At 34.0% G+C, this 26,382-nt stretch overlaps 1 protein-coding gene across 1 annotated transcript in view; it reads left to right on the top strand.

Moving 5' to 3' along the window:
• Nucleotides 1-26,382, top strand: part of PCDH15 (protocadherin related 15) — a 548,396-nt gene that overhangs the window by 275,016 nt on the left and 246,998 nt on the right. Inside the window, exons 10-13 of the mRNA XM_058671280.1 lie at nt 4,990-5,196; nt 10,227-10,361; nt 12,379-12,528; nt 23,386-23,579. Coding sequence (XP_058527263.1) covers nt 4,990-5,196; nt 10,227-10,361; nt 12,379-12,528; nt 23,386-23,579 — 686 coding nt within the window. The remainder of the gene's footprint in view (nt 1-4,989; nt 5,197-10,226; nt 10,362-12,378; nt 12,529-23,385; nt 23,580-26,382) is intronic.

The following is a 26,382-nucleotide window of genomic DNA, read 5'->3' as shown; positions in this document are numbered from 1 at the left end:
ATTTCATCTTAATAAAATAATCCCTAGTATGAAATGTGTCAATTTTATTTTGTTTCTATATTCTAAGGCATTTTTGATTGTGTGCTATCCTGTTTTCTGTTGAGTAAAGGTATTTTGGGGCACAAAAATGTATTTATGTTAGACCAAGAAAGGACTGTTTTGTTGCATTCAAGAAATGACAAGCCAGTGTATATTACTGCATACAAAGCAGTTCTTCATATTTTATTTGGTAGCTATTGTAGCTTATTTGGTGGACGAACCAGCAATGGACAATCTGCCTCTCTGTCACTCCCCATCTCTCTCTGATGTCCTGTCAAATACATATTTTAAAAATGCACAATAGCCAGGGCTAGGCCAAGCTGTGGTCAGCTGCCAGGAATTGCACCTTGGTGTGGTACATGGGTGTCAAGAGCCTAAATATTTGAGACATCATCCTGCTGCCTTCATAGGCATATTACAAAGTTGAGTCAGAAGCATAATAGGTGAGACACAAAGAGGAACTAAGATGACAGCTTCATCATCAGTAATGAACTCCCTGATCTATAACAAGAAACACTGTAAATTCCTAAATATAATTTAGAAACTGCCCCAAGTTTGCTTACTGTGAAACTCTTTATGCATCCTTTAAGTTTTTTGCACAGCTATGTTCAGGGTTCCACTCAATAATTCAAGCTTCCATGTGATCTTAACTCACTAAAATTTGAGAATAAATAATGTATTAAAATTACTTGGGAACCAGGAAATACAGAGGGAATTTAAATAATTTAAATAATAATTAAGAGACAGCTATATGTATATATTTTATATAGATATAAATTATATCTATTATATAATTATATATAATATATTGTATTTTATATATATATATATATAATCTCAAGAGTAATTCATGCTTGATTTCCAAGGCTAACACACCTAAATGTCTGACTACATTAAGGTTATATAACAATAATATTGCTGATAATAACTAAGTTTATTGATAGACTATCATATCAACAAATATATGCGCTCATTAAAACAGAATTTGATTGTAATTGCCATTCAGTAGAATTCACCACTCTTTATTATCTACTTGAGTGTTAAATTTGAAATTAAAAATAAAAGAATGAAGGGCCATGTCTGAAGTGCTAGAGGCTCAGTGGACTCACCAGTTGTTCAGGGTTAGCCTCCTATGGAAAAAATATATAAGTAGCCTATACTTTTCTAGGAGATGAAGCTTTGAAAAAGTATATCCTTTGTAAATTGGAGCCTTTCCTGCAGAGGAGTATAGCAAGGGGTTTGGTGTTCAGAAATGGAAAGAGGATGAAGAGGAATTCGAATCACACAATAGCCTTACACTCCAGGCTAAAGGTCACTGGCAAAACTAATACTACTCTTTAGAGCTTTTTCATTATCTGCTTTCAGTGCACCCTATATAAGAACATGTTTTTCTGTGTGTACAAAAAAAAAAGGTAGCTCAAATGATCTTTGGTATGCTGTCCTCTCAATGTGCCTTTCCATTGATATAGTGATACTATAGAATATTGTTTTCATCTTATGCTTAACATTGGAATCTTTCTTGGCATATCAAATGCATTAATTATATCTGAATGAAAGTAGATAAATTGAAATTATTAGTATTAAAGGAAAGCTAGAGCCTATTTTTTTCCATATCTATCAAAAAAGAGTTTTCTTGGAAATGTGTTTGATAGTAACACAACTAAGTTTTTGAGTAGAAAGTTTACTGGCAAGGCATTAATATATTTTTCAATATATTTTATTACATAGTTGTCACATGATTAATATTATCTATTGAAAATTATCACTTACAGTAATTCAGGAAGATTAAGTTTGTTGGGCGTCTTGAAATTGATTGCCTGGGTACACTGGGAAACAAACTTGCTCAGTCTAATCCGCTCCCCCAGAAGACCACTGCCAGCTTTTGCAGTAATGTGTATCTCTCTTACTGTGGAGTACATTCATTCATTCAGTATTTATTCATGGCACAATTATAAGCTTATAAATTGGCATTAACCAAAATATCATCTATCTCTCTTTTCTTGGCAACTGTATTCTAATGAAAAAATTCTGACAACAAATGATCAAAATAATCATCACGTGTTGTAATAAATTAGGAGTCCTTTGTTTTTATAGTGTCTTTTTAATTTAGAATTAGCCTTTAACATATTCAAAATAGTTCATAGATAAAATCCTTAGAATATGACAAGAAATGTGTTTATGTGCTCCTGGGGAAGATGTAGGGGAAGAGAGAGAAGACACATATCCACTTCCCAAATGCCCAAGGTAGCTGAGGCTTGCACAACATGGAGGTTGAATTGATGAATTTAGTCCAAGCTTCCCAAGTTGAAGGGTTGTGGCGGCAATGGCTGAATTACTTGAGCCATCACTGCGACTTCATAGCGTCTGCACTAATGGGAAGCTGGAATCAGGATTCGGACTAGGGAGTTGATCCCAGGCACTTGGATGTGGCGTATAAGTATCTTTTTTGGTGGCTCTAAAAACAGACTAATAGTTGCCATAGGAACAACATTTGAAGTATAAAGAACAACCAATGTAAAATTTGTGTGGTAATTATGGTTTTAAGTGCAGCAACAGAAAGACAATATGTTCACCAAATACTGAGAGAAAAGAGTAATATATAAAAAAATAAGAGATCATATCTTGTAGTATCTTACAGAAATGTAAACTCATTGGAGAATTATAAGGAAATAAGTGATGTGATCTAGGTATTATTTAATAAAATCATAGGAGCTATTTGAGCAGTTGTAAAAGATAAAGTTGGGAGATTAAAATAATCCAGGTAACAAATGGTAATCAGTTGGATCAGGGTGATAGAACCCCAGTACTTGGTTTGGTAAGTAGTTCCTGTAGGTATTTTGAAGTTACAGTAAAAAGAAAAAAAAATTCTGTCAAATTATATGTGTTACAAAAAAAATTAACAATTAAGAAACTAGTAATGTGTAGTTGCATCATAGGAATACAGAATGGAACAGAGTGGAGATAAAGATCAGATTTTTTGTTTTCATTTGAAGTATTTCCTAGACATCCTAGAAGATTTATTAATTACAAAGATGGACAAAGATGGTGGAATGCAGAGGAAAGTTCTGGGCTGGAAATATGTTAAGAGCCATGATAATAATGGCAGCTTAGAGTCATGAAGTTGGATTAAATCAGCCAGGCAGGGATTTTAAAAAGGGAAGATGCTCAAACTCCGGAGTCATTCCTAGAAGTAGGAAAGAAAAAGAAAAAAAATGACAAAACAGAGTTGAAAACACTGGAGAGTAAAATAAGAAGAAAATCAGAAGTGTGGTTGTGGAAGGCTTGTGAACATTTGTGAACATTACACAAAATTGGTCAAGTGAAGAGAGTATTGAAAATAAATATTTAGTTTTCGTGATGAACAAGAACAATTCTATAGGGATGGTGGTTACTAACACCTGATTAAATTTAAGAAAAGTTGAGATGAGTAAGCACAGACAAGATGAGTGCGTAAGATTCACCAAATGGGTTCTATGGCACTTTGTAATATTAAAAAATTATTAGCTCACTATCTGCAAAAAGTGACTTTTGTACCCCTGAACTTATGTCTTTTTCTATGTCTTAGTAGTAATTCCTATTATATCTTCTGTTTTCAAGTTCATCATATGCATTTGAAACATTTTGCATTAAATACCATAGGAATTATTTCACTGCTGACTGAAAACAAAGAGAAGCTGTTATTATGCTTTCAGCAAGTTAAGCCTTTGCTTAACTGTGTGTCAGAGCATCTGTGTCAGAGCACTGGCTTGATTTCCAGCTGCTCCAATTCTGATACAGCTCTTTGTTAACGTTCCTGGGAAAGCAGAGGAAGATGGGCCAGGAACATGACTCCCCATCACCCACATGGAGACCAGAGTGTATTTTCAGACACCTGGCTGTGATGTAGCCAGTTGCCTGCTGTTCAGGCATCTGGGGAATGGAACCATCAAATGGAAGATGCCTCTCCCTCTCTCTGTCCCTCTACTTTCCATATAAATCAATAAATCAATTTTTAAAGGAACTAACAGGAAAAAATGTTATTCTACATTCTCAGTCCTCTTTTGCCAGGACTGAGAAAATACCAAAATTTCTTTATTAAAAGAATTGAAAAACAGTGTTTGGCTGCTTTAAATATTTTGGCTCCAATGTAACGTATATGTATTTTTATATTTGCCTGGACTTACTTCAAATAAAACTTTGCTTTTTATTTATCTATTTATTCACTTTAAGTATTTTCTAAATTTATTTATTTGAAAGTCAGAACAGGGAGAGGAGGAGAAACCAAAAACTCCAATAATGAAACCTCTAACTTCATGACCCTGTCGCCTCCCAAAGTCTTTGCCTGGTTCTACAGTCACTTTGCATGATAAGCTTTCAGCAGATGCATTTTCACTAATATACAAACATTGACATTTTAGTGTGGAATAAGAAGAGAAGAAAAGGAGGAAAAATAAGTTTAGTATTTTTTAATTGGATTAGAATTCCTTTTCTATGTCTCTTAAAACTTACCAGCAATTAATTCAGCTGCTTGTTTCTTCATGCTATTTTTTCTTTCTCAGATGTATGTTTAAACAGTTTAACTTTTGTATAGTTAAAATCCTTATTGTATACAGTAGTGGCGATCACAATAATCTGCATTTTTTCATTAACGTATGCACACATTTTGGAGAAAACACACTAAGCAATTGATTGACCCTCTCTCTACTTCCATGTATCATTTATATTTCTTAGTGTCTTTGTAGAGATCTTTCTGTGATGCCCAGTTATAGTGAGCTTCCACAGAGAACATGGAAAGTGACATAAATCAGAAAGGAAAGAGTTGGGATGGTGAAAGTATCATGATTGTCTAAAATCTGGATATATGAAATAGTAGTATTGTGATCACCTTATTTTAAAATCAAAACAAAGAAAAAAAGACAAAACCACCAACCATCATGTTTAAACTCATATTTGTTTGTTTTCCATTTTCAGGCTGAACAGGATAATGGCCATCCTCTTCCTGCATTTGCCAGTCTGCATATTGAAATATTGGATGAAAACAATCAGAGTCCATACTTCACAATGCCCAGCTATCAAGGTTATATCCTGGAGTCTGCCCCTGTGGGAGCAACCATTTCTGACAATCTGAATTTGACCACTCCTCTAAGAATTATAGCCCTGGACAAGGACATAGAAGATGTAAGTTAAATAGGCACTTTGGTATTAGTTGGTTAACATATGCTCTACATTCAAGTAAATAAGAAATGTTTACAAAGTTAATGAGCAATTGTTAAGTCAGGGCAATAAATTGCTATTATTACACTGCATGGTGAAGTGGATAAGTGCTGATTCTTAGTAACATGCACTCTAAAGATCCAACACAGTCCCCAGCCTTTAATAGATTTTAATAATCTTTCAGTGAACTAATACATTTGGGCAGTATTAAAGCAATGAGGATATCAAATGTATGCTTAAAAACTCTAAGGATAACTAAGTAGCTGATTCATGGTATGGCTCATTCCTTAGTTGGATAACTGCAATTCTTGGAAACCTTTCCATCATATTGATATAAAAACAATCTTTTACTTTTTCTATTGTACTTTAAATCTTTCGTTTGCAAGGGCAAAAAATGAATCTATAAAAAAAGCCATTAATAATCCTGAAGACACATTTATGTCCTTCGAGTCATTTCTATCTCTGTCAAAAAAAGATCTGTATCATTATAAAGTAAATTAATTCACTGCTCTGTTTTAAATAATGTATTTATTATCATTTATTTGAGTATTACAGAAACAGAGCCATGAGTGGAGAGAATTCACCCTTCTACTAAATCACTTCCTAAATACTTAAAACAGCCAGAACTAGGCTGGGGCAAAATCATGACCCAAAATTCAGTTTAGGTCTCTCATATACAAGGTCGGAAATGCGGTGTTTGGCCCACTGCCTGGTGTTTGCCCGAGGACCAGGGAGCTGGATCAGAAGCACAGTAGCAGGACTTGAAGATGGCACCGTGCTACAGAATGCAGTTATCCAAAAGGCAGTTTACCTGCTGTACCAGGATTTGTGAAGATCTGTGTTAACCGATGTTTTTAGTTCAGAGACTAAAATTTTACTAAGTAGTAAAAATCTTGTTTATTTGAAAGTATTCATAGGGGTAAACAGTTTGAGATAGTATATGTTAGGTCACACAGTTGTCACCTTTAGAAAAGGAGGTTAAACCCCTGCAGCAAAGAAAAGTTGCTGCTCAAAGGTCAGTTCTTAAGGTTTTTCTGAAATAAAGCCAAGAGTGAAACATAATTGGATCCACTTAACTAAAAATTAGGGAGTGTTTGTCTCCTTTAATTAATTGAACAATAAGCCAAAGTTTAACAAATAGTAACAAGGATAGGATGTGATTGACAATGTGGACTTTAAGAATTCTAAGGTCGCAGTGAAAGTGATAACAAAAGAAAATGAAAGTGTTTGTACTTAAGATACCTTCTAATTGTTAGACATATATGTGTGCATACACATTATTTTCATGTAAAAAGTCAATGATTCATTTATAATTTCATGCAAATTGATTTACTCAATAAAATGTATTTTTTCAAGGTGTTATTGAAATTTAATTTAATATACCTTTGAAGGTATTAAGTGTTTAATTGATTTATAAGCATAATTGTTTTATCATATGTGTAGCTACTAAGATAAACATTAGCATATATACTTTGGGAAATTTATTCAGTTAGATGTACTGGGATATTTCCCTTTATGTTATTGTGTGTTCGTGTGCTGTGTATCTGTTGTGACCCTTTACACTCAGTTTTATTTCATGTTTAATTTGCATATAGGTCCCGCCTGGTGGACTTCCTGTAGGTACCAGGTGTTTGTTCTGTGATTTTTTTTTTCTTTTGCTGTGGAGTTTTCCTTTGATCTTGTCCTTATCTGTTAAAACTTTGTATCAGTTATAATTTCATTTATTAACTGCTTTAATAGTCAACATATTGCTGACTACAATAGTATCAAATTTCTTAGAAGCCACATTATGTTCTTTACCTAGACACCATCTTAAAATATTAGTACTCTCAAAGTCTATGACAAATATTTAGTCATGGTGACTTTTCTAACATATATCTTACTTGGAATTGCATCTTTTGAGGTAGAGACTAGAGACAACTACACTAATTGAAATTGTTTGATGGATTCTGTCACTTTCATGCTGTACTTTGTCATTTATACTTTTGGAATTATGTGTGTATATATATATATATATATATATATATATATACCTATATATATATACCTGTGTTCTGTGTATGTATATATAAGCATGCAAATAATCTTGTGTGTGTTGTATTATAGTTGATTTGCAGTAGAAAGCTAAATTGATTTAAACATGATAAGTTATATAACAGTTTTATGTGTTTATATGTTGTTGATGATTAAGCCCTTTTCATTGTATTCTTGTTTTCTGTTCTTACACGAGTGTCTCTAAGTTTATTTTACTCTTCCCCAAATTTCATGTATAATGAATGCAGTAATGTCAACATTAAATGCATTTTAGGATAAATGTATATTTATGTAAGGTGGGAAAATGATGTTAATCAGCTGTCGTGCACAGACTAGGATTCATTGAGACAGGCTCACAGATATTACTACTTAAAATTTACTTTTGATACTGGAACACTAAATTGCAGCATCATTTGTCCGTTTACATCTGAATTCATGAAAATTATGGACATGCTACACTTCCATGGTCAAAAGTAATACAAAGTACAAATTTTGACAGAACTACATGAATATGGAATTTATATTATTTGTGAACTCCCAAGTAAGTGCCAGGAATGGGACCTGAAGAACAAAACAATTTAACTTGAGAAAGAAATTGATGGATGTCTAGGTATATGCTCATTCCACATATTTTCATATTGTTCCTTTTCAAATTTTGGTATACCTGAAGTTGTTGCCTGTCATGTGCAGTAAAATCTTTATATAAAAACACATATTAAAAATAAGTGTTGATGTTTACATGTATCCATTGAAATCTGGTGGTAGCATTATAGGAAACACTCTTTTTTGTTCTTTTTGTAATAGCTTTGTAAGGACATATGATCTTCTTCTCCCACTTTCCTCCCTCTCTCCTATCCCTTTCGTCGTTTTCCCTCGTATTATCATGGCAGTATAATACTTTAGTAACATTACAAATTTAACATTCTGCTGCTCAAGTATATCATAGCATGGTAGAAAAAGGTGGAAAATAAACTATCATAATGTCAAGGTATGTAAATTCATAAAATGATGCATATATTTGGAGCAGTCATAGTATAATAAACCTAACACTAAACTTAAATTTTTGAAATAGAAATTTATTAAATGTTTCAAAATATCTTATTGTATTATATAATAAAACTATTAGAAAATTAATTAAAATAGCATCTACATATATTCTCTATATAGTAAAGGTTACTATTTCAAATACATTTGAATGTCGAAAAATGTTAATCAGATTAACTGCAAAGTAGACAAAGCAAGTATGTATCATATTTCTAGATTTATGCATTTCATTATTTTCTCCACATAAATTCATCTAGTTCTGGATATTGTTATCTTGGTCTCTAGTATTTACAAAAAGATTTATGAAACCGAGACAGAAAAATTAATGAAATATTTTAGCGTCATTTAATTATCCAGTATCAGAAAGTTTGCCCGTAGAGCATGGGTATCTTCATTATCCTACAATGGGAAGCACTTGGCAATGGAATTGTTGGGGTGCATTATGTGACAAGTTAAACTGTCATTTGCAGCAAGCATGCTGTAATGTAGTCATATATGTGCACCCACTAGTATGCAACTCATTATTCATTACAGAATTGTTCTAATACCTTACTTATGAAAACACTAAAAATACATAATAAAGCTATGAAGGAATGCACTTACAGCCTATTATGGGTTGTGAATCATATGAATGTCTCTCTATGATGGATATAACAAATTTAATAACAGATCCTATGATTTGAATAAGGGAAAAAAGAGACAATGAAGTTATAAAGTGTGTAGAGAAGGAAAAAATGAAAGGGAAGTAAATGTGTGATAAAGAAGTTAAGAAGCAAATCATAATCCCCTGTTTTATTAGGTCTAAGGACATGAATAAAGATTCTATGAGGTAGTATCATTATTGCTACAGTAGGGAAGAAAATATCCATACATGAATGAAAAATTAAATGATATAAAAATGAAGAAAGTCTTAAGATAATTGAAGCATGCTATTTGTTTCTGACTCAAACTTCATGTTACATTTTAATTATTTCTAAAATAATAATTGAATTTCATCACATTTGGGGCTGTAAGTAACAAATTACTAAAAGTCTTCCACTAATGTGATTGAAAATATGTTAGAATATTCACTTTATAATTTACTTTTGTAAATATTTAGATTGCTAAAAACTGACTAATGGAAAGCAACTTAAATGTTTGAAGATACAGGTCTCTTTCCTTTTATCTTTTCATATATTTGATCATTTTTAATAAACATTTTAAGGAAATTATTATCTATACTTATCTATACTATCATTTTTAATACAGCATTTATTTACTTGAAAGAGTTATGGAGGAAGAGGAGGGACACAAAATGAGAGAGAGAGGTGGTGAGAGACTAGACTCTTTCATCAATGCCAAGTGCCAAATCCATTAATATGTATTTTTAAGCATATCATCTAACATATCTGAAGTTGAATATTCATTTTTTTCTTCAGCAAATCTTTATAAAGTTAACATAAAAGAGAAAGCATGATGTTAAGGAGTAGCACATAACCAACTTTATTTCTACTTGTTATAGGTGAGAAAAAGGTATTAGTATGCATTTGTTCATATTAATGAAGATGTTAAAATTTTTTTAAGTTGTGTCTCAGTTTTTCCTTTTATTATTATTTGAATCCAATGTAGTTCTGAAAAAAATATTAATTTGAAGTAATTGGTAGGAACATATTGCATTGATTGGTGTTCTCCCCGTTTTTTCCCTCTAACAATAATTATGCCTGTGTGTAGAATTTTGTGTTCCACCATGCAAGATTCCTATCTTTTGGATTGTTTATTGTGTGAATCAGTAAATTTCAAACTGATTTTCATTTTTCTTCCAAATGCTTAATACTATAATGTGGTTTTTACTGTAGATTTCAAAACCTAAATTTAGCAAATGAACTGATGGCAACATTATTAATTCAACATGTTAAATAGTGTCATTTCTTTCACAGACGAAAGACCCAGAGCTTCACCTTTTTCTAAATGATTACACCTCAGTGTTCACCGTAACACAGACTGGAATTATTCGCTACCTCACTTTACTTCAGCCAGTGGACAGGGAAGAACAGCAAACCTACACCTTTTCGGTAAAGACAGTTCATATTTGTGGATAGATATAATTAAAAGACATATCTCTTTCCAACTCATAAGTCCATTCATTTGAGCAAAATAGCATTATTTTCAAGCAGTATTAGAGAAAATACAATAGCCAGAAGCTCCTTAAGTGTATTTATCCTATTTTTTCTTTCTCAGTTTTTTTAAAAAGATTTATTTATTTTTGTTATAAAGTCAGATATACAGAAAGGAGGAGAGACAGAGAGGAAGATCTTCCATCCAATGATTCACTCCCCAATTGAGCGCAACGGCCGGTGCTGCACTGATCCGAAGCCGGGAACCAGGAACCTCTTCCAGGACTCCCACACGGGTGCAGTGTCCCAATGCATTGGGCCGTCCTCGACTGCTTTCCCAGGCCACAAGCAGGGAGCTGGATGGGAAGTAGAGCTGCCGGGATTAGAACCAGCGCCCATATGGGATCCCGGGGCTTTCAAGGCAAGGACTTTAGTCGCTAGGCCATGCCGCAAGGCCCTCTTTCTCAGTTTTTGAACGTGTGTTGTTTTCCATAGGGAAAATGCTTTTCAGAATTAAACAAATAAATGAAAATTTTACTCTTTGTCATATCTTCATAACTATCTCAAACGGGAGTATATAGTAGAATACATGAATTTTTTTTTTTCTTTTAGAAAGCTTCCTGATGTTCGCTGTTACAGTTAGACCAGTGAGTCTCAATTGAGGATAATGAGTGATTCCCTCTAGAAAACATTTTGCACTGTCTGTTGGCACTTTTGATGATCACAACTGTGAGGGCTACTATTGGCATCTGATGTGAAAACAACCTGAGAAAATATCAGAATACGCAGGTCCTGATGCCCCAGCAGCAAAGAACCAAAAGGAGATGGTTGAATTTGTGTTTTGCATTTGTGCTTACTTGGGAGAGACAGGGAGATAGGGAGGTTTTCCATCCTTTGGCTTACTCTATGGAGATCCACAACAGCAGTGACTCTCCCTGGGAGAAGCTGGGAGCCAGGAATGCAGCGCATGTGGCAAGGGTTCAAAATCTTGAGCCATCTAAAGGCCACATTGCAGGATGTTTAGTGTGAGAATGCAGATATCAAGAAAGTGCAGCTGGATTCTAGGTCCCTCTCCGTGGGATGTGGGCACCCCAAGTGTGCCAGCCTAACACATTGCATCACCGTGAGAGCATTGAGACTGAGATATCTTGAGTTAAGCAAAATAAATAGGGAGGGGATGATGTTCATTAATGTTATGACTGTGAATATTTATTAAAGGATATGTAAAGGTAAAAGGTAAATGTAGAAAAAGAAAAACCTTGTTTCTAAATTATTAAAATTAAATTACAGGAGAAGGATGCATGGAGGGGTACAAACTGGATTATTTATTTTAAAAAACTGGCTCAGGAAAAGGCTACATAGGAAAGACTATCATTTCCAATAAATCTCACATGAATATAACACTGAAATCAGTGTGGAATTCAGAAATCATTCATACAGAACTTTATTGTTTATTAAATTAACTGTCAGATATTAAAATGTTGATAAAGTGATTAAGCACCAATGGTAATCAACATCAGTGAGTCTTCTAAAATTTTCACTTATAAATTGCTAGAATAAGATATTATGTGTCTAGAGAACCCATTTAACTTCCAGAAAAATAGTGACTATGAAAAAACTGTTACATATAAGATATAAAAGTTTATTATCTTCTATAATTTTAAGAATTACATCATAATTATTGCGAATTAGGAATGGTATTGACCAATTTTAACCTTATAAGGTGTTCTACAGATCTATTTAAAATGTGCCTACTAATGCATATATTAGAAAGAGAGAATTCTCAATAATTATTTCTCAGCACATTAAAATGTTTCTGAATATATATAGTACACTATTAGTGCTTGCTTTATTGACAGAACATCTTAGAACACTTACTATAATAAATCACATACTAGAAACCTTTTAGAGTGTAAGATTGTATGGCTGATATTTGTATGCCTTCAGTACTAAGTCTGTTTTTGTATCCTAAAAGATAACAGCTTTCGATGGTGTGCAAGAAAGTGATCCGGTTGTTGTCAATATTCGAGTGATGGATGCAAATGATAACACTCCCACCTTCCCTGAGATATCTTATGATGTCTATGTTTACACAGACATGAGCCCTGGGGACAGTGTCATACAGGTAACTATTACCTAATGTAAGAACAGAGGCAGAAAAGTAAATTTCCATGGGCATAAGAAAATGTGTTATTGAATGAATTTATTAAAGAAATGATTTTTTTACTTTTTCTATACAATAATCCAGTTTAAATGCTTTAAAATTAGGTTTAGTTTTCAAATAAAAGTGTATGCGTATGCCAAAGTTGACTATTGCCAGATACAGTTATTTGTGCTATTCATACTTTAAAATAATCTGAATATATATCACATAGATTATCTTGAACATGGAGTTTAAAGATTCCTATCATTTTGCTTGGTTCTTTGTTGATAAATACCAAAGACTGCATTAATAAAATTGTGCTAACTCCCATAAGTTGGCTACCTAAATGAAATGAAATATTGCCATGGGGAAAAGTTAGGCAATATAGTGAAGTGTTACTTTTGAAAAACATACCAGTGAGACTGACATTTATCTTTCATTAGTCTTAATTTAAATCATTATTTACATTTACTACATTGAAATATACTGTACACTGCCTCAAAAATATGTTTTGTGCTCTGGTGATTCTGTGGATATATCACAAAAATGTAATATTTTTATGAGGATATTTGGAAATATGATAAGTACTTGACTCCATTACTTTCCACACTGATTGTGTATGCAGATACCTACGCAGCTGTTTAGAAAAACACTACAAAGATTCACCTCAGTTTTTTCAATATCAGTTACCATGTTCCCTTGCAATGTTTACTGGCAGAACTATATTGAGAAACAAACCCTGAAGATTTCACATGTCAGCTACATAGAGAGCTGATTTAGATTTTTTTCTAACCTTGAGAATCAGGTCAGGAATTCCAGGATATTCCCTATTTTGTAGAAAATTGAAATAGCCACAAATTATACCTAATGATTTCTATATACTACATGCTAAGTAATGCTAATTAAAAGTCCATATTTAATTACGGTAGATAGTACGGAGCCTTTAAAAAGCAGTTCCAGTCCTTCTGCAATGGACAACAGCCTTTCTGTTGGTATTGTCTCTGCAGCTCTATCATTGGCTGTCCTCCCTTTCTTGCCTGTGTCCCATTAAGGCACCTTTCGGCACCTGAAAGTATCTCTATGTTCTGTTTACTTACTTCCTCCACCTCAATATTTCCCTCCTCCTTTTGGGAACATTCTTTCAGTTTTTGAAGGTAATTCTTAGCAAATCTTCCTGAATAGTTCCTGAAATTGCACTACAGTAGATAAATAGCATATTGTAACCCAAAAACCAAGTGAAGAACCTTCACTGATATCTTGCTGTCAGCAGCCATTTATCACATTTGCACACTACATGGATACCTACATGGATGCAAATACACATGAGTCCTATCCGTGTAGCATAGCTCCTCTCATCAGTTCACTGACCCTCTGGCTCTCTGAACTTAAGATATTTTCCTAACCCCCAACTTAAAATTCCAAGAAGTGAGAACATTTTGTTTTGCTTGTGTGTATTGCCCCTCACTGTAATGCCAGATAGCTTAACCATGTGGAGATATATATATATATATATACAGATATATATATATATATATATATACAGACACAAATTGCAAAAATAAACCACTTTACATCATTTGCAACTGTGTGTTATAAATGATTCAGTGCTATCCATGTTTAATTTGTGAATCAAGGTATTTCTTGAACTTTCCAGAAAGATATGTGATAGCATGTAAATAATGCAGTCACCTTAATGTTCACCCCATGTCTGAATATCCTGTGTATTAATGTGAGCAAATATTTTTAAATTGCCACCTTACATACCAGCCATAGATGGTTATGGCATTGGTCATATTGATTAACTTCATTTTACTGCCCACTTTTTGACAGTAGAATTAAATTATTTCATTTCTAGCTTCATAGTATGTACAACTGTAGATTCTGGCATGTTAGATATGCTTAATACATTAGATTCCTAATAAATATTTGAAGTTGCAAGGAAGGTGGATTGCCTATACAGTAAGAACTACTGAGTGAATACATGAGTAGAAGATACATAGTTAATGCATTGGCTTTTATTTTTTAGTCAATTGGTGGAACTAGAGAGCCACATTATTTATTGATGCATACTTTTTCACAATTAGCAAAATTACAGTTTGTACAGGCAAAGATGTAACATTTGTCTTCATGTGATGTTGCCTATAACTGACAGTGTAAACCAAAGTAATTATGTAGAAAAATATCCAGCAAGAAACTACAGAAACTGTTCCAGAACTGCATCTCAAACATTTTTGTCCTGGGGTAGATTCAAAGTGATTTCTGCCATTGAATGTGTTTAATCAAACAGGACTTTCTCTTTCCTTTAAAGATCTGTATTTTATATATTTCTCAGGGATGTTCAGTTTATGAAGAAATATCATATTTAGTGTTTATTTCCCTGCCTCTTTAAGTCATTTAAATGGCAAGAATTCAAGTCTTATACTTAGCAGTTTTAATGTTATTTCTTATATGTAGTGGAAGAATACTGTGGCTATAAAATACTCTCCAAGAGTCTAGAAACAGAATGACAATTTTTTTTCACATGAGGGGGGAAAATTAAATGAAAAAAAACCACGATTCCTAACTGTGATCTGCCAAATTCCCATGCAGAATATGGCTTTTGCTTTTCTGCTCCACCCACTTCCAACCTCCATCAACGCTGCCTTTCCCATTGACTGGCTGGAAAGTCAGTAAATTTGCTTTTGGTTTGATAATGTGATACCATATAGATTGAAAGCCTTAGAACAAAAGTGACAGTAAGCCCTCCTAAAAAATGAGAACATTGGAAAACAAATTTTTTAATTGTCAGATGTCATGTTTACAGTATATTTGTCAGTCTAATCTTTGCCTGATATGAATGAATAAATAAGCATGACATATATACTGTCTTCTTATCACATAATAGCTCTTCTTGCTTGTAGGAAGTGTATGGGTTCATCATGAAACTGTAACCCCTTCCCAGTTTTAAAGTGAGTTCTTACTTAATGTATATTTCTTATCTTGTTTGTTGAATACACAATTAGAATGATCTCAAGGGTAATGAACTAAACATAGGGGAGTTCTACCTTAAAATACATCTTTGCCTTCTGTAACTGTAACAGATATTTAAGCAGATTGTAGACACATTTTATTTCATTTGCTATCGTGTGAAGCATCCATTAAAATCTTCAAGTTATGAATGTATCAGCTCAGAAACTGGTGCTATAATTTCATTCCCTTTCATGTGCACACATCCAGATTAATGTTCAGTTTGTGCAATTGCCATGTCAAAGTGTATCTTTCAGTCATTTCTGTTTTCATTAAGTATTTCATTTTTACGATAATTCTAGATTCACAGTAACACTGAGAGGAAGGTGTCAACATTTCCCATATATCTCAACCCCTACAGATACATAGCTTCTCCCATTGTCAACATGCTCCACTGGAGTACATTTGTTGCAATTGATGAGCTTCAATTGAGTCATCATCATCACCCAAGTGCACAGTTTACACAGATTTACTTGTGGTGTTGCACTTTCTGTAGGTTAGTGTTCGTTCATAGTCAGGTGTAGCTGTAGCTATAGTATCATTGAATAGATTCTCTGTGGTCAAAATCCTCGGCTCTGCTGATTTGTCCTTTCTGTCACTATCACCTCTCAGCAGCCATGGATCTTTTGATGATCTCTAGTGTATTTTCTTTCCCAAGATGCAATATAGTTGCAATCATACAATATCTGGCGTTTTATTTACTATTATTATTCTAAAGTTTTTCCATGTGATTTCACAGCTTCAAAATCTATTTTTAGTGATGACTAATATCTCATAGGCCGGACTGCAGCTTATCAGATTTCTTATGCAGAAACATCATTCCAAGTGGAGACTATTAAATGGAAAACCCTTATAACCTGTGTCCATGCTTTTTGGACATGAATTTTCAAATCCCTTTGTTAAATATTAGTGACACTACTGGATTGCATTATAAGAATATGTGTAGTTTTGTAAGATTTTTAGGATTTGTTTATTTGAAAGGCAGATTTACAGAGAGGATGGGAGACAGATAGGAAGACCATGATTCACTGATTCACTTCCCAGTGAACATTGGCTACAATAGTGGAAACCAGGCTGGCCTGAAGTCAGAAACCTGAAGCTTCTTTCTGATCTACTACATGGGTTCAGGGGCCAAAGAACTTGTACCAACATCCCCTGCTTTCTGAGTGTCATAGCAGGGAGCTGGATCAGAAGTGGAGCAGCCTGAACTCAAACCAGGCCCTGTATCGGATATGTGCCTCAGGCTGTACTTTAGAGCCATTGCTCTGTTTTCCATTCCTACAATCATTTCTTAATGATGATTTGAAACTGAATCAGAACTGACACCTATCCTCTTGATAAACCATGACTAAGATTCAAATTTCACAAGTGCAATGAAGAGCATCTAGACCTTTTAAATACTTTTGTCCCTCCATATAATCAATCTGGTATCGGGAATAGAGATGAAACATGAACCTAGGCACCCCAGTGATGAATGCAGATTTATCAAATGACATATTTGCTGTTCCAAAAGTCCAACCACATTTGGGGATTACATTTTTATCTTATATATCCTCATTCCCGGATATACAAGTAGTCAGAAACACTGATCTTACAAGGGAATGTGTCCATACCTGCAATTATATATTTACTAAATGTTTAGTGTATTTTTGAGTCAAGCTGGCCAATGCTCCAATTTCCATAATTAATGCTTAGGTGCTTGTATTTTTATAAAATTGTATGTGGATTTGAACAAGGAAATCCTAAATATTACTGAGGGAAAAAAATGAAAAGATATGTATTTTGCTGTAAAAATTTGTGAAATGCTGTCATAGTTTTTCTATAATATGTGTTATACATGAACAATGGTTTTATAATTATATAAGTTATGTATTTTCATTACTGGCTATATTTTCATTGTGGCTATAGATATCTCTAATTTAGTAAATTGGATATTAAGGGGTTTTTGTTTTATTTAAAACTGTACTTATTTTGAAAGTAATAGAGATGTAGTAAGAGAGAAACAGAAATAAATGTTCTGTCTGCTGGTTTACTGCCCAGTGGGTGCAACAGCCATTGCCGGGCAAAGCCAAAGCCAGAGCCAGGAGCTAGGAGCTCTTTTACGTTCTCCAACTAGGGTGGCTGAGGTCGACACAGTTGTGCCATCTTCGATTTCTTCTCCCAGGCAATTAGCAGAGAGGTAGGTCGGAAGTAGAGAAGCCAGGACAGAAATCCACTTGGGATGCCCATATTGGATACTGACATCACAGGCAGTGCATTTACCCTAGTAAATGCTGTAACCCTAGTCCTGCAGCTCAAGGTTTACTATCTTAGACAATACAAAGATATTATCTGTTATGTGTGTATGTGTGTGTGGAGAGAAGGCTTTTTTTTCTGTACAGCTTATAAAAATAAAACAATTCTCCAAGTAATTTTGCTGAAATAAATGCACTGGAGGAATAGAACACAGTCCTAATTCTTAGGAAGTTTACCCCATTTTTCAAGACATGCCTTATTCTCAGATTAATAATCAGAAAAAAAAACACAACCAAAATTACACTGTTATATTTCAATGAAAAGAACTGGAGTATTTGGGAAGCTTCATCAAGAAGTCAGTATGGAAAAATGACCTGAAAAGTCTTCACTAGTTACAAGATTTCGGTAGAACTTCACAAGGCTCTCCAGCTTTGTAGAACTAAGACAAGCAGCTGAACAGGATATGTTAGTGCTAGCTATGGGCTAATACAGCTAAATCCCTAGAGATTTCATGAGACATTATATATAATAAGTTGACTGCTGTTCAGAGAGTGAATTGAATGATGAAAGATTTTATTATCTTTCATTAATTTAAATACATATTGACTTTTTCTTAAACCTATCCTTATTAGAGGTTCCTCTGTATTTTCATAATGCCTTTTTATTATTGTTAAAGCAGTTCTAATAAGTATACTTTCTCACCTTTTTTTTCTTGAGCACCTGCTGTTTCTTAGAAATTACTCAATCTGTATTTTTTTGCAGTCTGCCTTTTACAGAGTGGAGCTTCAGCCACAAATTAACGTATAAATAAATGGACCACTGTCTTTATCAATTCACATCAGAGGGATTTTCTCACACAGCAGACTAGTTTAGATTTTGCATTGTAGAGAATATGGCATTTCTTGAATAGCTATATGAGATTGAGCTCTTAAGTTGTTGAGTCAAGGCTTATGAGCTGGGAATGTATTGAAAATCAGTTTTAGAGAAATCCTTATTTAAGGCAATGAGAACAGAAGTTGGGTTGAGAATGCAATAGCAGTAGCAAATTTAACATAATACTGTCTGTTGTCAGAGCTTGAGTAATGAAAATCAAAAAAGTTGCACAACAGCATTATAAAATTGCAACACAAAAAAGATGCAAACCCTTCACATCCTCAGGAAATGTAAAGGAATGGCTTTAAGTCTTCTTGTGTTATTTTTTATTCCATGGCTTTTTCTTTTTTGGGGGGGAAGGGGGGCGGGGAGGAACACCTAAAGCAGAGAACCGTGTCCAGGAACAATCCTTTTCATGGTCCATAAAAATTAATGATGACATTGTTGTTGCTGATGTTGAAAGCTCTTCTTGAATAATGCACGTGAAAGGTGTATTTGCCAGTCACCTCCTCTACTAAAAAGCTCATCATCTTGGATTATGCTAAGATCTGTTAAAAAAAAAGTGGTTAGTATAAGTGGTTAGTGCAGTGTGTGTTTTTAGTTTTAAAGCAGCACCAACACTCAACAAGGTGTGAAAGAGAGTAGAAATTGATGTGAATAAATTGGCTATGCTTTATTTGCTAGACCAGTGGAAGTGTTTGGGCTTAGATCAACTATGCTACTTGAAAGAACCAATGGACCTTAAGCAGTTCCAAGTTGATTGAGCTTTATATAAGGATTCAAGACAGACAAAAATACAGGTTTTTGTGGGAAGAAAATAATAAAACTCAAATGTCCTCCCCTTGCTGCCCTTGGAATTGCAAACAATTCTGTTTAGATTTTGACCCAAAGCAGTTTCTGCCTGGTGGTCTTGAGACCAAAGTGCATTGTAAACACAGGGACAGAATTTTGAAAATAAGTACTTTGATGATGTGATTACAAACTAATTATAAATAACACTGTGCTGGCAAAAGAAAATGTTGTTTCTTTTTATTCAAAAATCAAAATGGGTATTTTCATGATCACTGATAAGGCATAGCTTTCAGTTTGCTTTATTAAAAACACAGAAAATGGGGGGAGGGGCAGTGTTGTGCAAACTGCCAGTTGCAGTACCTGTATCCTATATGGACAACAGTTCCAATCCTGACTGTTCCACTTCAGATCCAACTGCATAAAAATTTACCTGGAAATGCAGGGCAAGATGTTTCAAATTCTTGGGCACCTAAACCAACAGTGGAAACCTGGGAAGAAGCTTCTGACTTCTGTCATCAGGCTGGTCCAGCCCTGGCCAATGCAGCCATTCAAGAAGCCAAAGAGTTGATTGGAGCTCTCTCCCAGTCTCTCTCTAACACTGCTTTTCAAATAAATATAACTTACAGAAAAATGTAGGATGTAAGATTCAAACTAAAACTGTGTATCATCGAAATGCAATTATATTCATCTTCTAGCTCTGAATTTTCCATTAGACAACAATCTTTGAGTACAATAGAATGATAAGATCCCAGTATGTGGCATATTGTATTATGCTACTAAATTTTTTAAGCTTTTTTTAATTATTTATTTTTATTGTAAAGTCAGATATGCAGAGAAGAGGAGAGACAGAGTGGAAGATCTTCTATCCGATGATTCACTCTCCAGTATTCATTTTGTTCATTTTTTAATTGTATTTATCACAATATGTCAATATAGGTTTCTGTTAGTAAAAATCTACCCTCCTGTAATGGCAAGATGTGAAAAAAATACACAGACTCCATTTACCAAATTTAAATTATACTTTGCTCCTACCATATTGGCAGGGAATACAAGAGGTGGTCAAAATCATAATGAAATGGATGATTTTTTAAATTGATTTTTTCCTCTACCAAATATGGAATTTAATTTTTATTTTGATAAGTATTAATTAATAGCCAACTGTATACCTCTACAAAGTTTCTTGGTAGAAAGGCTGCAATATTGTTCATGGTTTTCTAGCCATACGGTTCACTTTACAGATTTAGCCTCATTGTAAATTGTCAATCTGAAGCATCTAAATCCATATTCCATTCAACATATTGGGAAAAAAGAATTAAAATTACACTCTTGGTTCTAATAATGAACCTGAGTAACAGAGATTTAATGAAATTTTACATTGCAAAATGCAATTTATAATTTTAAATCATTGTCTTAAAAGTAGGGCAATTATTGTATAGAACATATTTACTACTTATTTGCATTTTAATTTTTTGTATATTTCATATGCAAGAGATATATTTCTTGTATAATAAGTTCTATATAAAAATGGTTTTGCAGCTTTCATACCAAGACTTATAGCCTGTTAAAATGAATAATACATTAATCAAAGGTGTTTTGATGTGTTAAAGATTGCATGGCACTACATATCACATTCTCAAAACACACTAATTCTGTGCAGTCACCAAAAACCCCAAGAACAATAGTTACAAAAGTTTTTATAAAATTGATTATTTTTACATTTTTACATTTGTAGTGAAATATTTTTCAATTAGTTTTTATATACTGTAAATTCTACATACGAGGAAAATCATTGGCCAATTTTGCTTCTGGCATGATTGGAATCTTTGTCATTATTTATGATCTATTTCCCGCCCTTCTTTCTGCATCCTAGTGGAAGGAGTGTATTTTAGATGTCACTAGCGGAAACAGTGGGAGTACATTCAGCGGTTTAATCATGGAGGATGTAATCATTACTCAATTCTCGTTGTTTTATGAGTTGTGCTGAATAAACAAACTTAAATAACTTGCCAGTTCTTGAACCTGATATCCAGTCCCAATTCTCATTCATATAAAAATCCTGAAGTGTTAACCTTTTTCAGATAGGTGGAGCTAATTGTCCATTCCTTGCATATGTTAACTTTTCTGTCATTGGCTGGCTCTGATTTGGGGGAAGCTCCTACTGCCTGTTTTGAGCATTGCTCCTTGATATTTACAACACCTCCTAAATTGGTACTGGTTTCAAGTTAATAATCCTCCAGTTTACCCTCCCTTCTTATGACATTGATGAAAAAGCTAACTAAGTCAAGCCACAGTGCCTCCATCCCTGAAGCACAGGCCTCAATGCTCACTCTTAACTCTTCCCCTTCTATCATTAAATTCCTCTAAGCAGTTTAAGTCTCAGGAAAAATGTTAATATGAATCCAATTTGAGTGCAATTTTAATTAAGCTCTTGTGAGACATTTTATTTAAGTGATTTACTAAAATCAGAATTGCTATCTCCTCTGCTATTCCCATCCTCTAATTTTCTAATTTTATTCACACAAAAAACAAAATGAGTTTGTCTGGCGTGAATAGTTCTGCATAAATATACATCATTCATTCTGACTGTTCCTGCAAATAATTTGCTTCTCCTTTGCCTTTAGAATTGTGTCAGCTATGTTTGTGTAAGTCCCAGAACTATTTCCTGAAATGGCTTTCCTTCGGGCAACCACAGCTGTCCATCTTTAACACCACCATCTCAGGACTTGCACACTAATGCCAGTCTCACAGATGTTCTTTTCTCTTCCCTGCTAATGCTGTTACTGATATCTGTATGCACCTTGGTCTCTTTAAAGCAGCATATGATAAAAATAGTAAGGTCCACACTGAATCTGCTTAAGCATGATGGGCTGTATAAAGACATTTGTTTACGTATCTTGATGATAATAAGCACAAACTTTTAAAAAGAATCATTTAATTAATACAGTGTCCCTGAGATTAAATGGATGTTTCAAAGTAAATGTGCATTATTTACATTTTCTTGAAACAGAAACGTCAAGGTGTTAATGATACTCCCAATGGAGTATGAGTTAAAAACGACTGTGACTTGACAGATGAGAAACATGGAGATGAGTAATAATAAAAAGATGAAATAAGCACTTTTATATAATTGGTTACAATAATAGTGTGATCTTTAGCCAATGAAAGTATTTAAGTATTTTCATTCTGTTTTTAAACTGAGGCTACTTAATCCCATGCATTCCTTTTGGTGTAATAAAAATTAGAATCTCTACACAATGATTATAAAATGCATATCATAAGATTACCCATTAAAATGATTATTTTTGATTAGATGTTCCATAATCATAAAAATTTAATATGACCAGCAGTTTGCTATTGCTATGAAATTCATAACAGTTCTTTTCATAAATAATCATGGCAGTATGCATTTTTGTTAGATACAAGCTACTTCAAAATTGTGATGGATAGGTGCATATTTTTCTAGAAATGTTTATATGGTAAAATTTCAGGGTCCTGAATATATTTGCTTTCCTGAAAGCAGTAATGTACATGCAGGCCCAAAAGCAGATGAGCCAGAGTGGTAACAACAGCAGCAGCAACAGCACAACAGATAAATGTCCTGGAGGTTTGTCAGATACCCTGTCAAGGTCTTTCTTTTCTCCTATTTGTTAAGTCATAATAACAAAAAGTCTTCACTCTCTCAAAATTTTTGTTCCTATCAGTCTCAAGGAAAAAAAAAGATTAAAAAAAAAAAACAACTTTCCTGTTGTGATTCAGTATGATATTAGAACATTGTAGCTTCATGTTTCAGGAAACAAGCATCTATGTGCCCAGAGAACTTCTTTTACTTGTGTTTTGTCTTTGAAAGCGAACTTGTTGGTAGGAAAAAAAAAAATGACACGATGATAAAATGTTAAGTCCCAAGGGGATTTATGTTGTGATTTTCAATTCCAGCTCACTGCCGTCGACGCAGACGAAGGGTCAAATGGGGAGATCACATATGAAATCCTGACTGGGGCTCAGGGAGACTTCGTCATCAATAAAACAACAGGGCTTATCACCATCGCTCCGGGGGTGGAATTGATAGTCGGGCGGACTTACGCGCTCACTGTCCAAGCAGCGGACAATGCTCCTCCAGCAGAGAGAAGGTAATTTATGTTAGAACGAATGCAGTCTTTTCCTTGCTCCCGTTTAACCTTATAATTAAGTTTACAAAGAGCAGCAAGCATTCTTTTCTCGTATAAGCATCCAAATTAGATCAGAAAATCAAAGAGACCGGATTCTCAGGAACTGGGTATTGTTATTTAGTTAAATCGTGGGAAAAGGATAATAAAGACAAGATTAAACCACAAAATAATTAACAGTGATTTCACAGATGGAGAAAGATGCAGGTTTCTGTTCTAGCAGAGGTGCTGGGTAATATCACACATGGTTCCAATTTATTACTGGAAAAGCAAGGTTGTTGAGGCTGAGAGGAAGCCACGGATATAAGTAGTATACAATGTCTCAAGAGTTTTGAGGATTCTTCTCCATGTATGAGTACTTACTAAAATATCTTTGTAACATTAGAGATGTTGTATTTCTCCTGCATCTACATAGCCACCCTGAAAGCTCTTTGATTAATTAGCTTTTATTTCAAGATGGTCAGTGTGCAGTACAAGAAAATGTGAGTGAATATAAATATGTGTTTTGCCCTTGAAAATATGTATTTTTTTCACAGCTCTAAGATTTCCTCATGTGTTTATACTATGTACTAAGTACACTATCAGTGGTGTTTTAAATTTCAGTCTTTTACACACAGTGAAGAAAATAAATAGCATGGAATATGCATTGCCTTGAGTGTGAAATTTGTAAATAGAGTCAATACTCAGAGGAGATTCTCATATATGATTATGAATTTATTACTTACGGTGTTATTAGATGCTTTTGATGCTCATTTTTTCTAACCCAGAATATTTGTTTCTTCATTGCATTATTGTTTGTCTTTTATGAGTATGAACTTTTTCTTTACATAACTCTTGCATTTATGTGTTTCTTGTAAGTAAACATTTTTCTTCCTTTTATCTTCTGAAAGTTGACATGCAGACATGAAAAAGTTATCAATATCTTTATATTAATTTTAACCCATTTTCTTCTAATTCCCATATCAGTTTATACTCTGGTTGACTCTTCTACATTATTAAGAATATATATATATTTTAAAAGCAATAATTGTATATATTTCTTCCTGTTTTCTTTCACTTAATTTCACTTAGTAGTAATTCTCATGAAGATTCTTGTCCCCTTTTTGACTTTAGTGACAATATCCCCAGGCTTTTCCAGTATATTTGCTATAGTTTTAAAAGAAATATATTCCGGGCCTGGCGGCGTGGCCTAGCGGCTAAAGTCCTCGCCTTGAGAGCCCCGGGATCCCATATGGGCGCCAGTTCTAATCCCGGCAGCTCCACTGCCCATCCAGCTCCCTGCTTGTGGCCTGGGAAAGCAGTCGAGGACGGCCCAATGCATTGGGACACTGCACCCCCGTGTGGAAGACCTGGAAGAGGTTCCTGGTTCCCGGCTTCGGATTGGCACACACTGGCCATTGTGGCTCACTTGGGGAGTGAATCATTGGATGGCAGATCTTCCTCTCTGTCTCTCCTTCTCTCTGTATATCTGACTTTGTAAATAAATAAATAAATCTTTAAAAAAAAAAAGAAAAGAAAGAAATATATTCTATCTTGTGTACAAGACACTCTTTATTGTCCAGTAATCAGTTGATGGGCATCTTAAAGTGATCCCATACCTTTGTAATTATGAACTGGGATACTATAAACGTGAGAGTATGGGTATTTCTCTTATATGCTGACTTCACTTCCATTGGATATATTGCCAGAGCATGTTAGCTCGGTCATATGGTAGATATACTAATTGTTTTTTAAGGACTCTCTATAATGTGATCCATGATTTTTGTATTAATCTTCACTCCCACCAACAGTTTATTAGCATATGATTTTGCCCACAACCTCTTCAGCATTTGTTGTCTTTGTTTTTGAATAATTGCCACTGTAACTGCAATGGGACGATGGGACATTGCTGTTTTAACTTCTATATCCCTGATGTTAGTGATCTTCAGAATTTATTCATGTGTCACTTAGGCATTCCATTTCTTCCTCTGAAAAAGTATCTATTTTTATATTTTGCCCATTTCTTAATTGAATTGGCTTTTTTTAGTTTCTTGGAATCTTCATCATCTTTCTCAGTTGCATGATTTACAAATATTTGATTCCATTTTAGCAGTTACCTCTTTACTTTGTTGTTTTCTTTGCTGTGTAAAAAATCTTAGCTGGATATAACTGTCAATTTTCCATGTTATTCCTTGTGCTTTTAGTATCTCACCATGAAAGTCTATGTCTAACCCAAGATCTTGAAATGTTGCCCGTTTTCCTTAAGTTGTTTCATAGTTTCGTGTCTTAAGTTTAGATACTTGATCAGTTTTGAGTTAATTGTATATTGTGTAATTCCAATTCCTAAATATGGAAACTAAATTTTCTCAACACTTTTGTTGAAGAGCCTGTTCTTTACTCAGGGAATGTATTCAGCGTGTTTATCAAAGTTAATTGGTTATAGATGCATGTATTTCTAGGGCTTCCATTCCGATCCATTGATCTGCATGGCTATGCTTATGCCAACACATTCATTTTTAGCTGTAATATAGCCCTGTAATATGTACTGGAATCTGGTTTCTGATGGCTCAGACTTTGTTTTTGTTTTTGTTTTTAAATTGTTTTAGGTTACATAAACTATCTGGGAATCTTTCGTTTCAATATGAACTTCAGGATTTTTTTTCTACTTATGTAAAGAATCTCATTAGAATTTTGATGGGTATTGAATCTATAAATTGCTTTGGTTAGTGTGAATACCTAAATGATGGTGATTTTGTCTTCATACTATGGGAGATGTTTTTTTCTGTTT

Source organism: Ochotona princeps, chromosome 13 (assembly GCF_030435755.1).
Source record: "Ochotona princeps isolate mOchPri1 chromosome 13, mOchPri1.hap1, whole genome shotgun sequence".
Classification (NCBI taxonomy): Eukaryota; Metazoa; Chordata; class Mammalia; order Lagomorpha; family Ochotonidae; genus Ochotona; species Ochotona princeps.
This window is presented reverse-complemented; position numbering and strand designations above follow the sequence as displayed.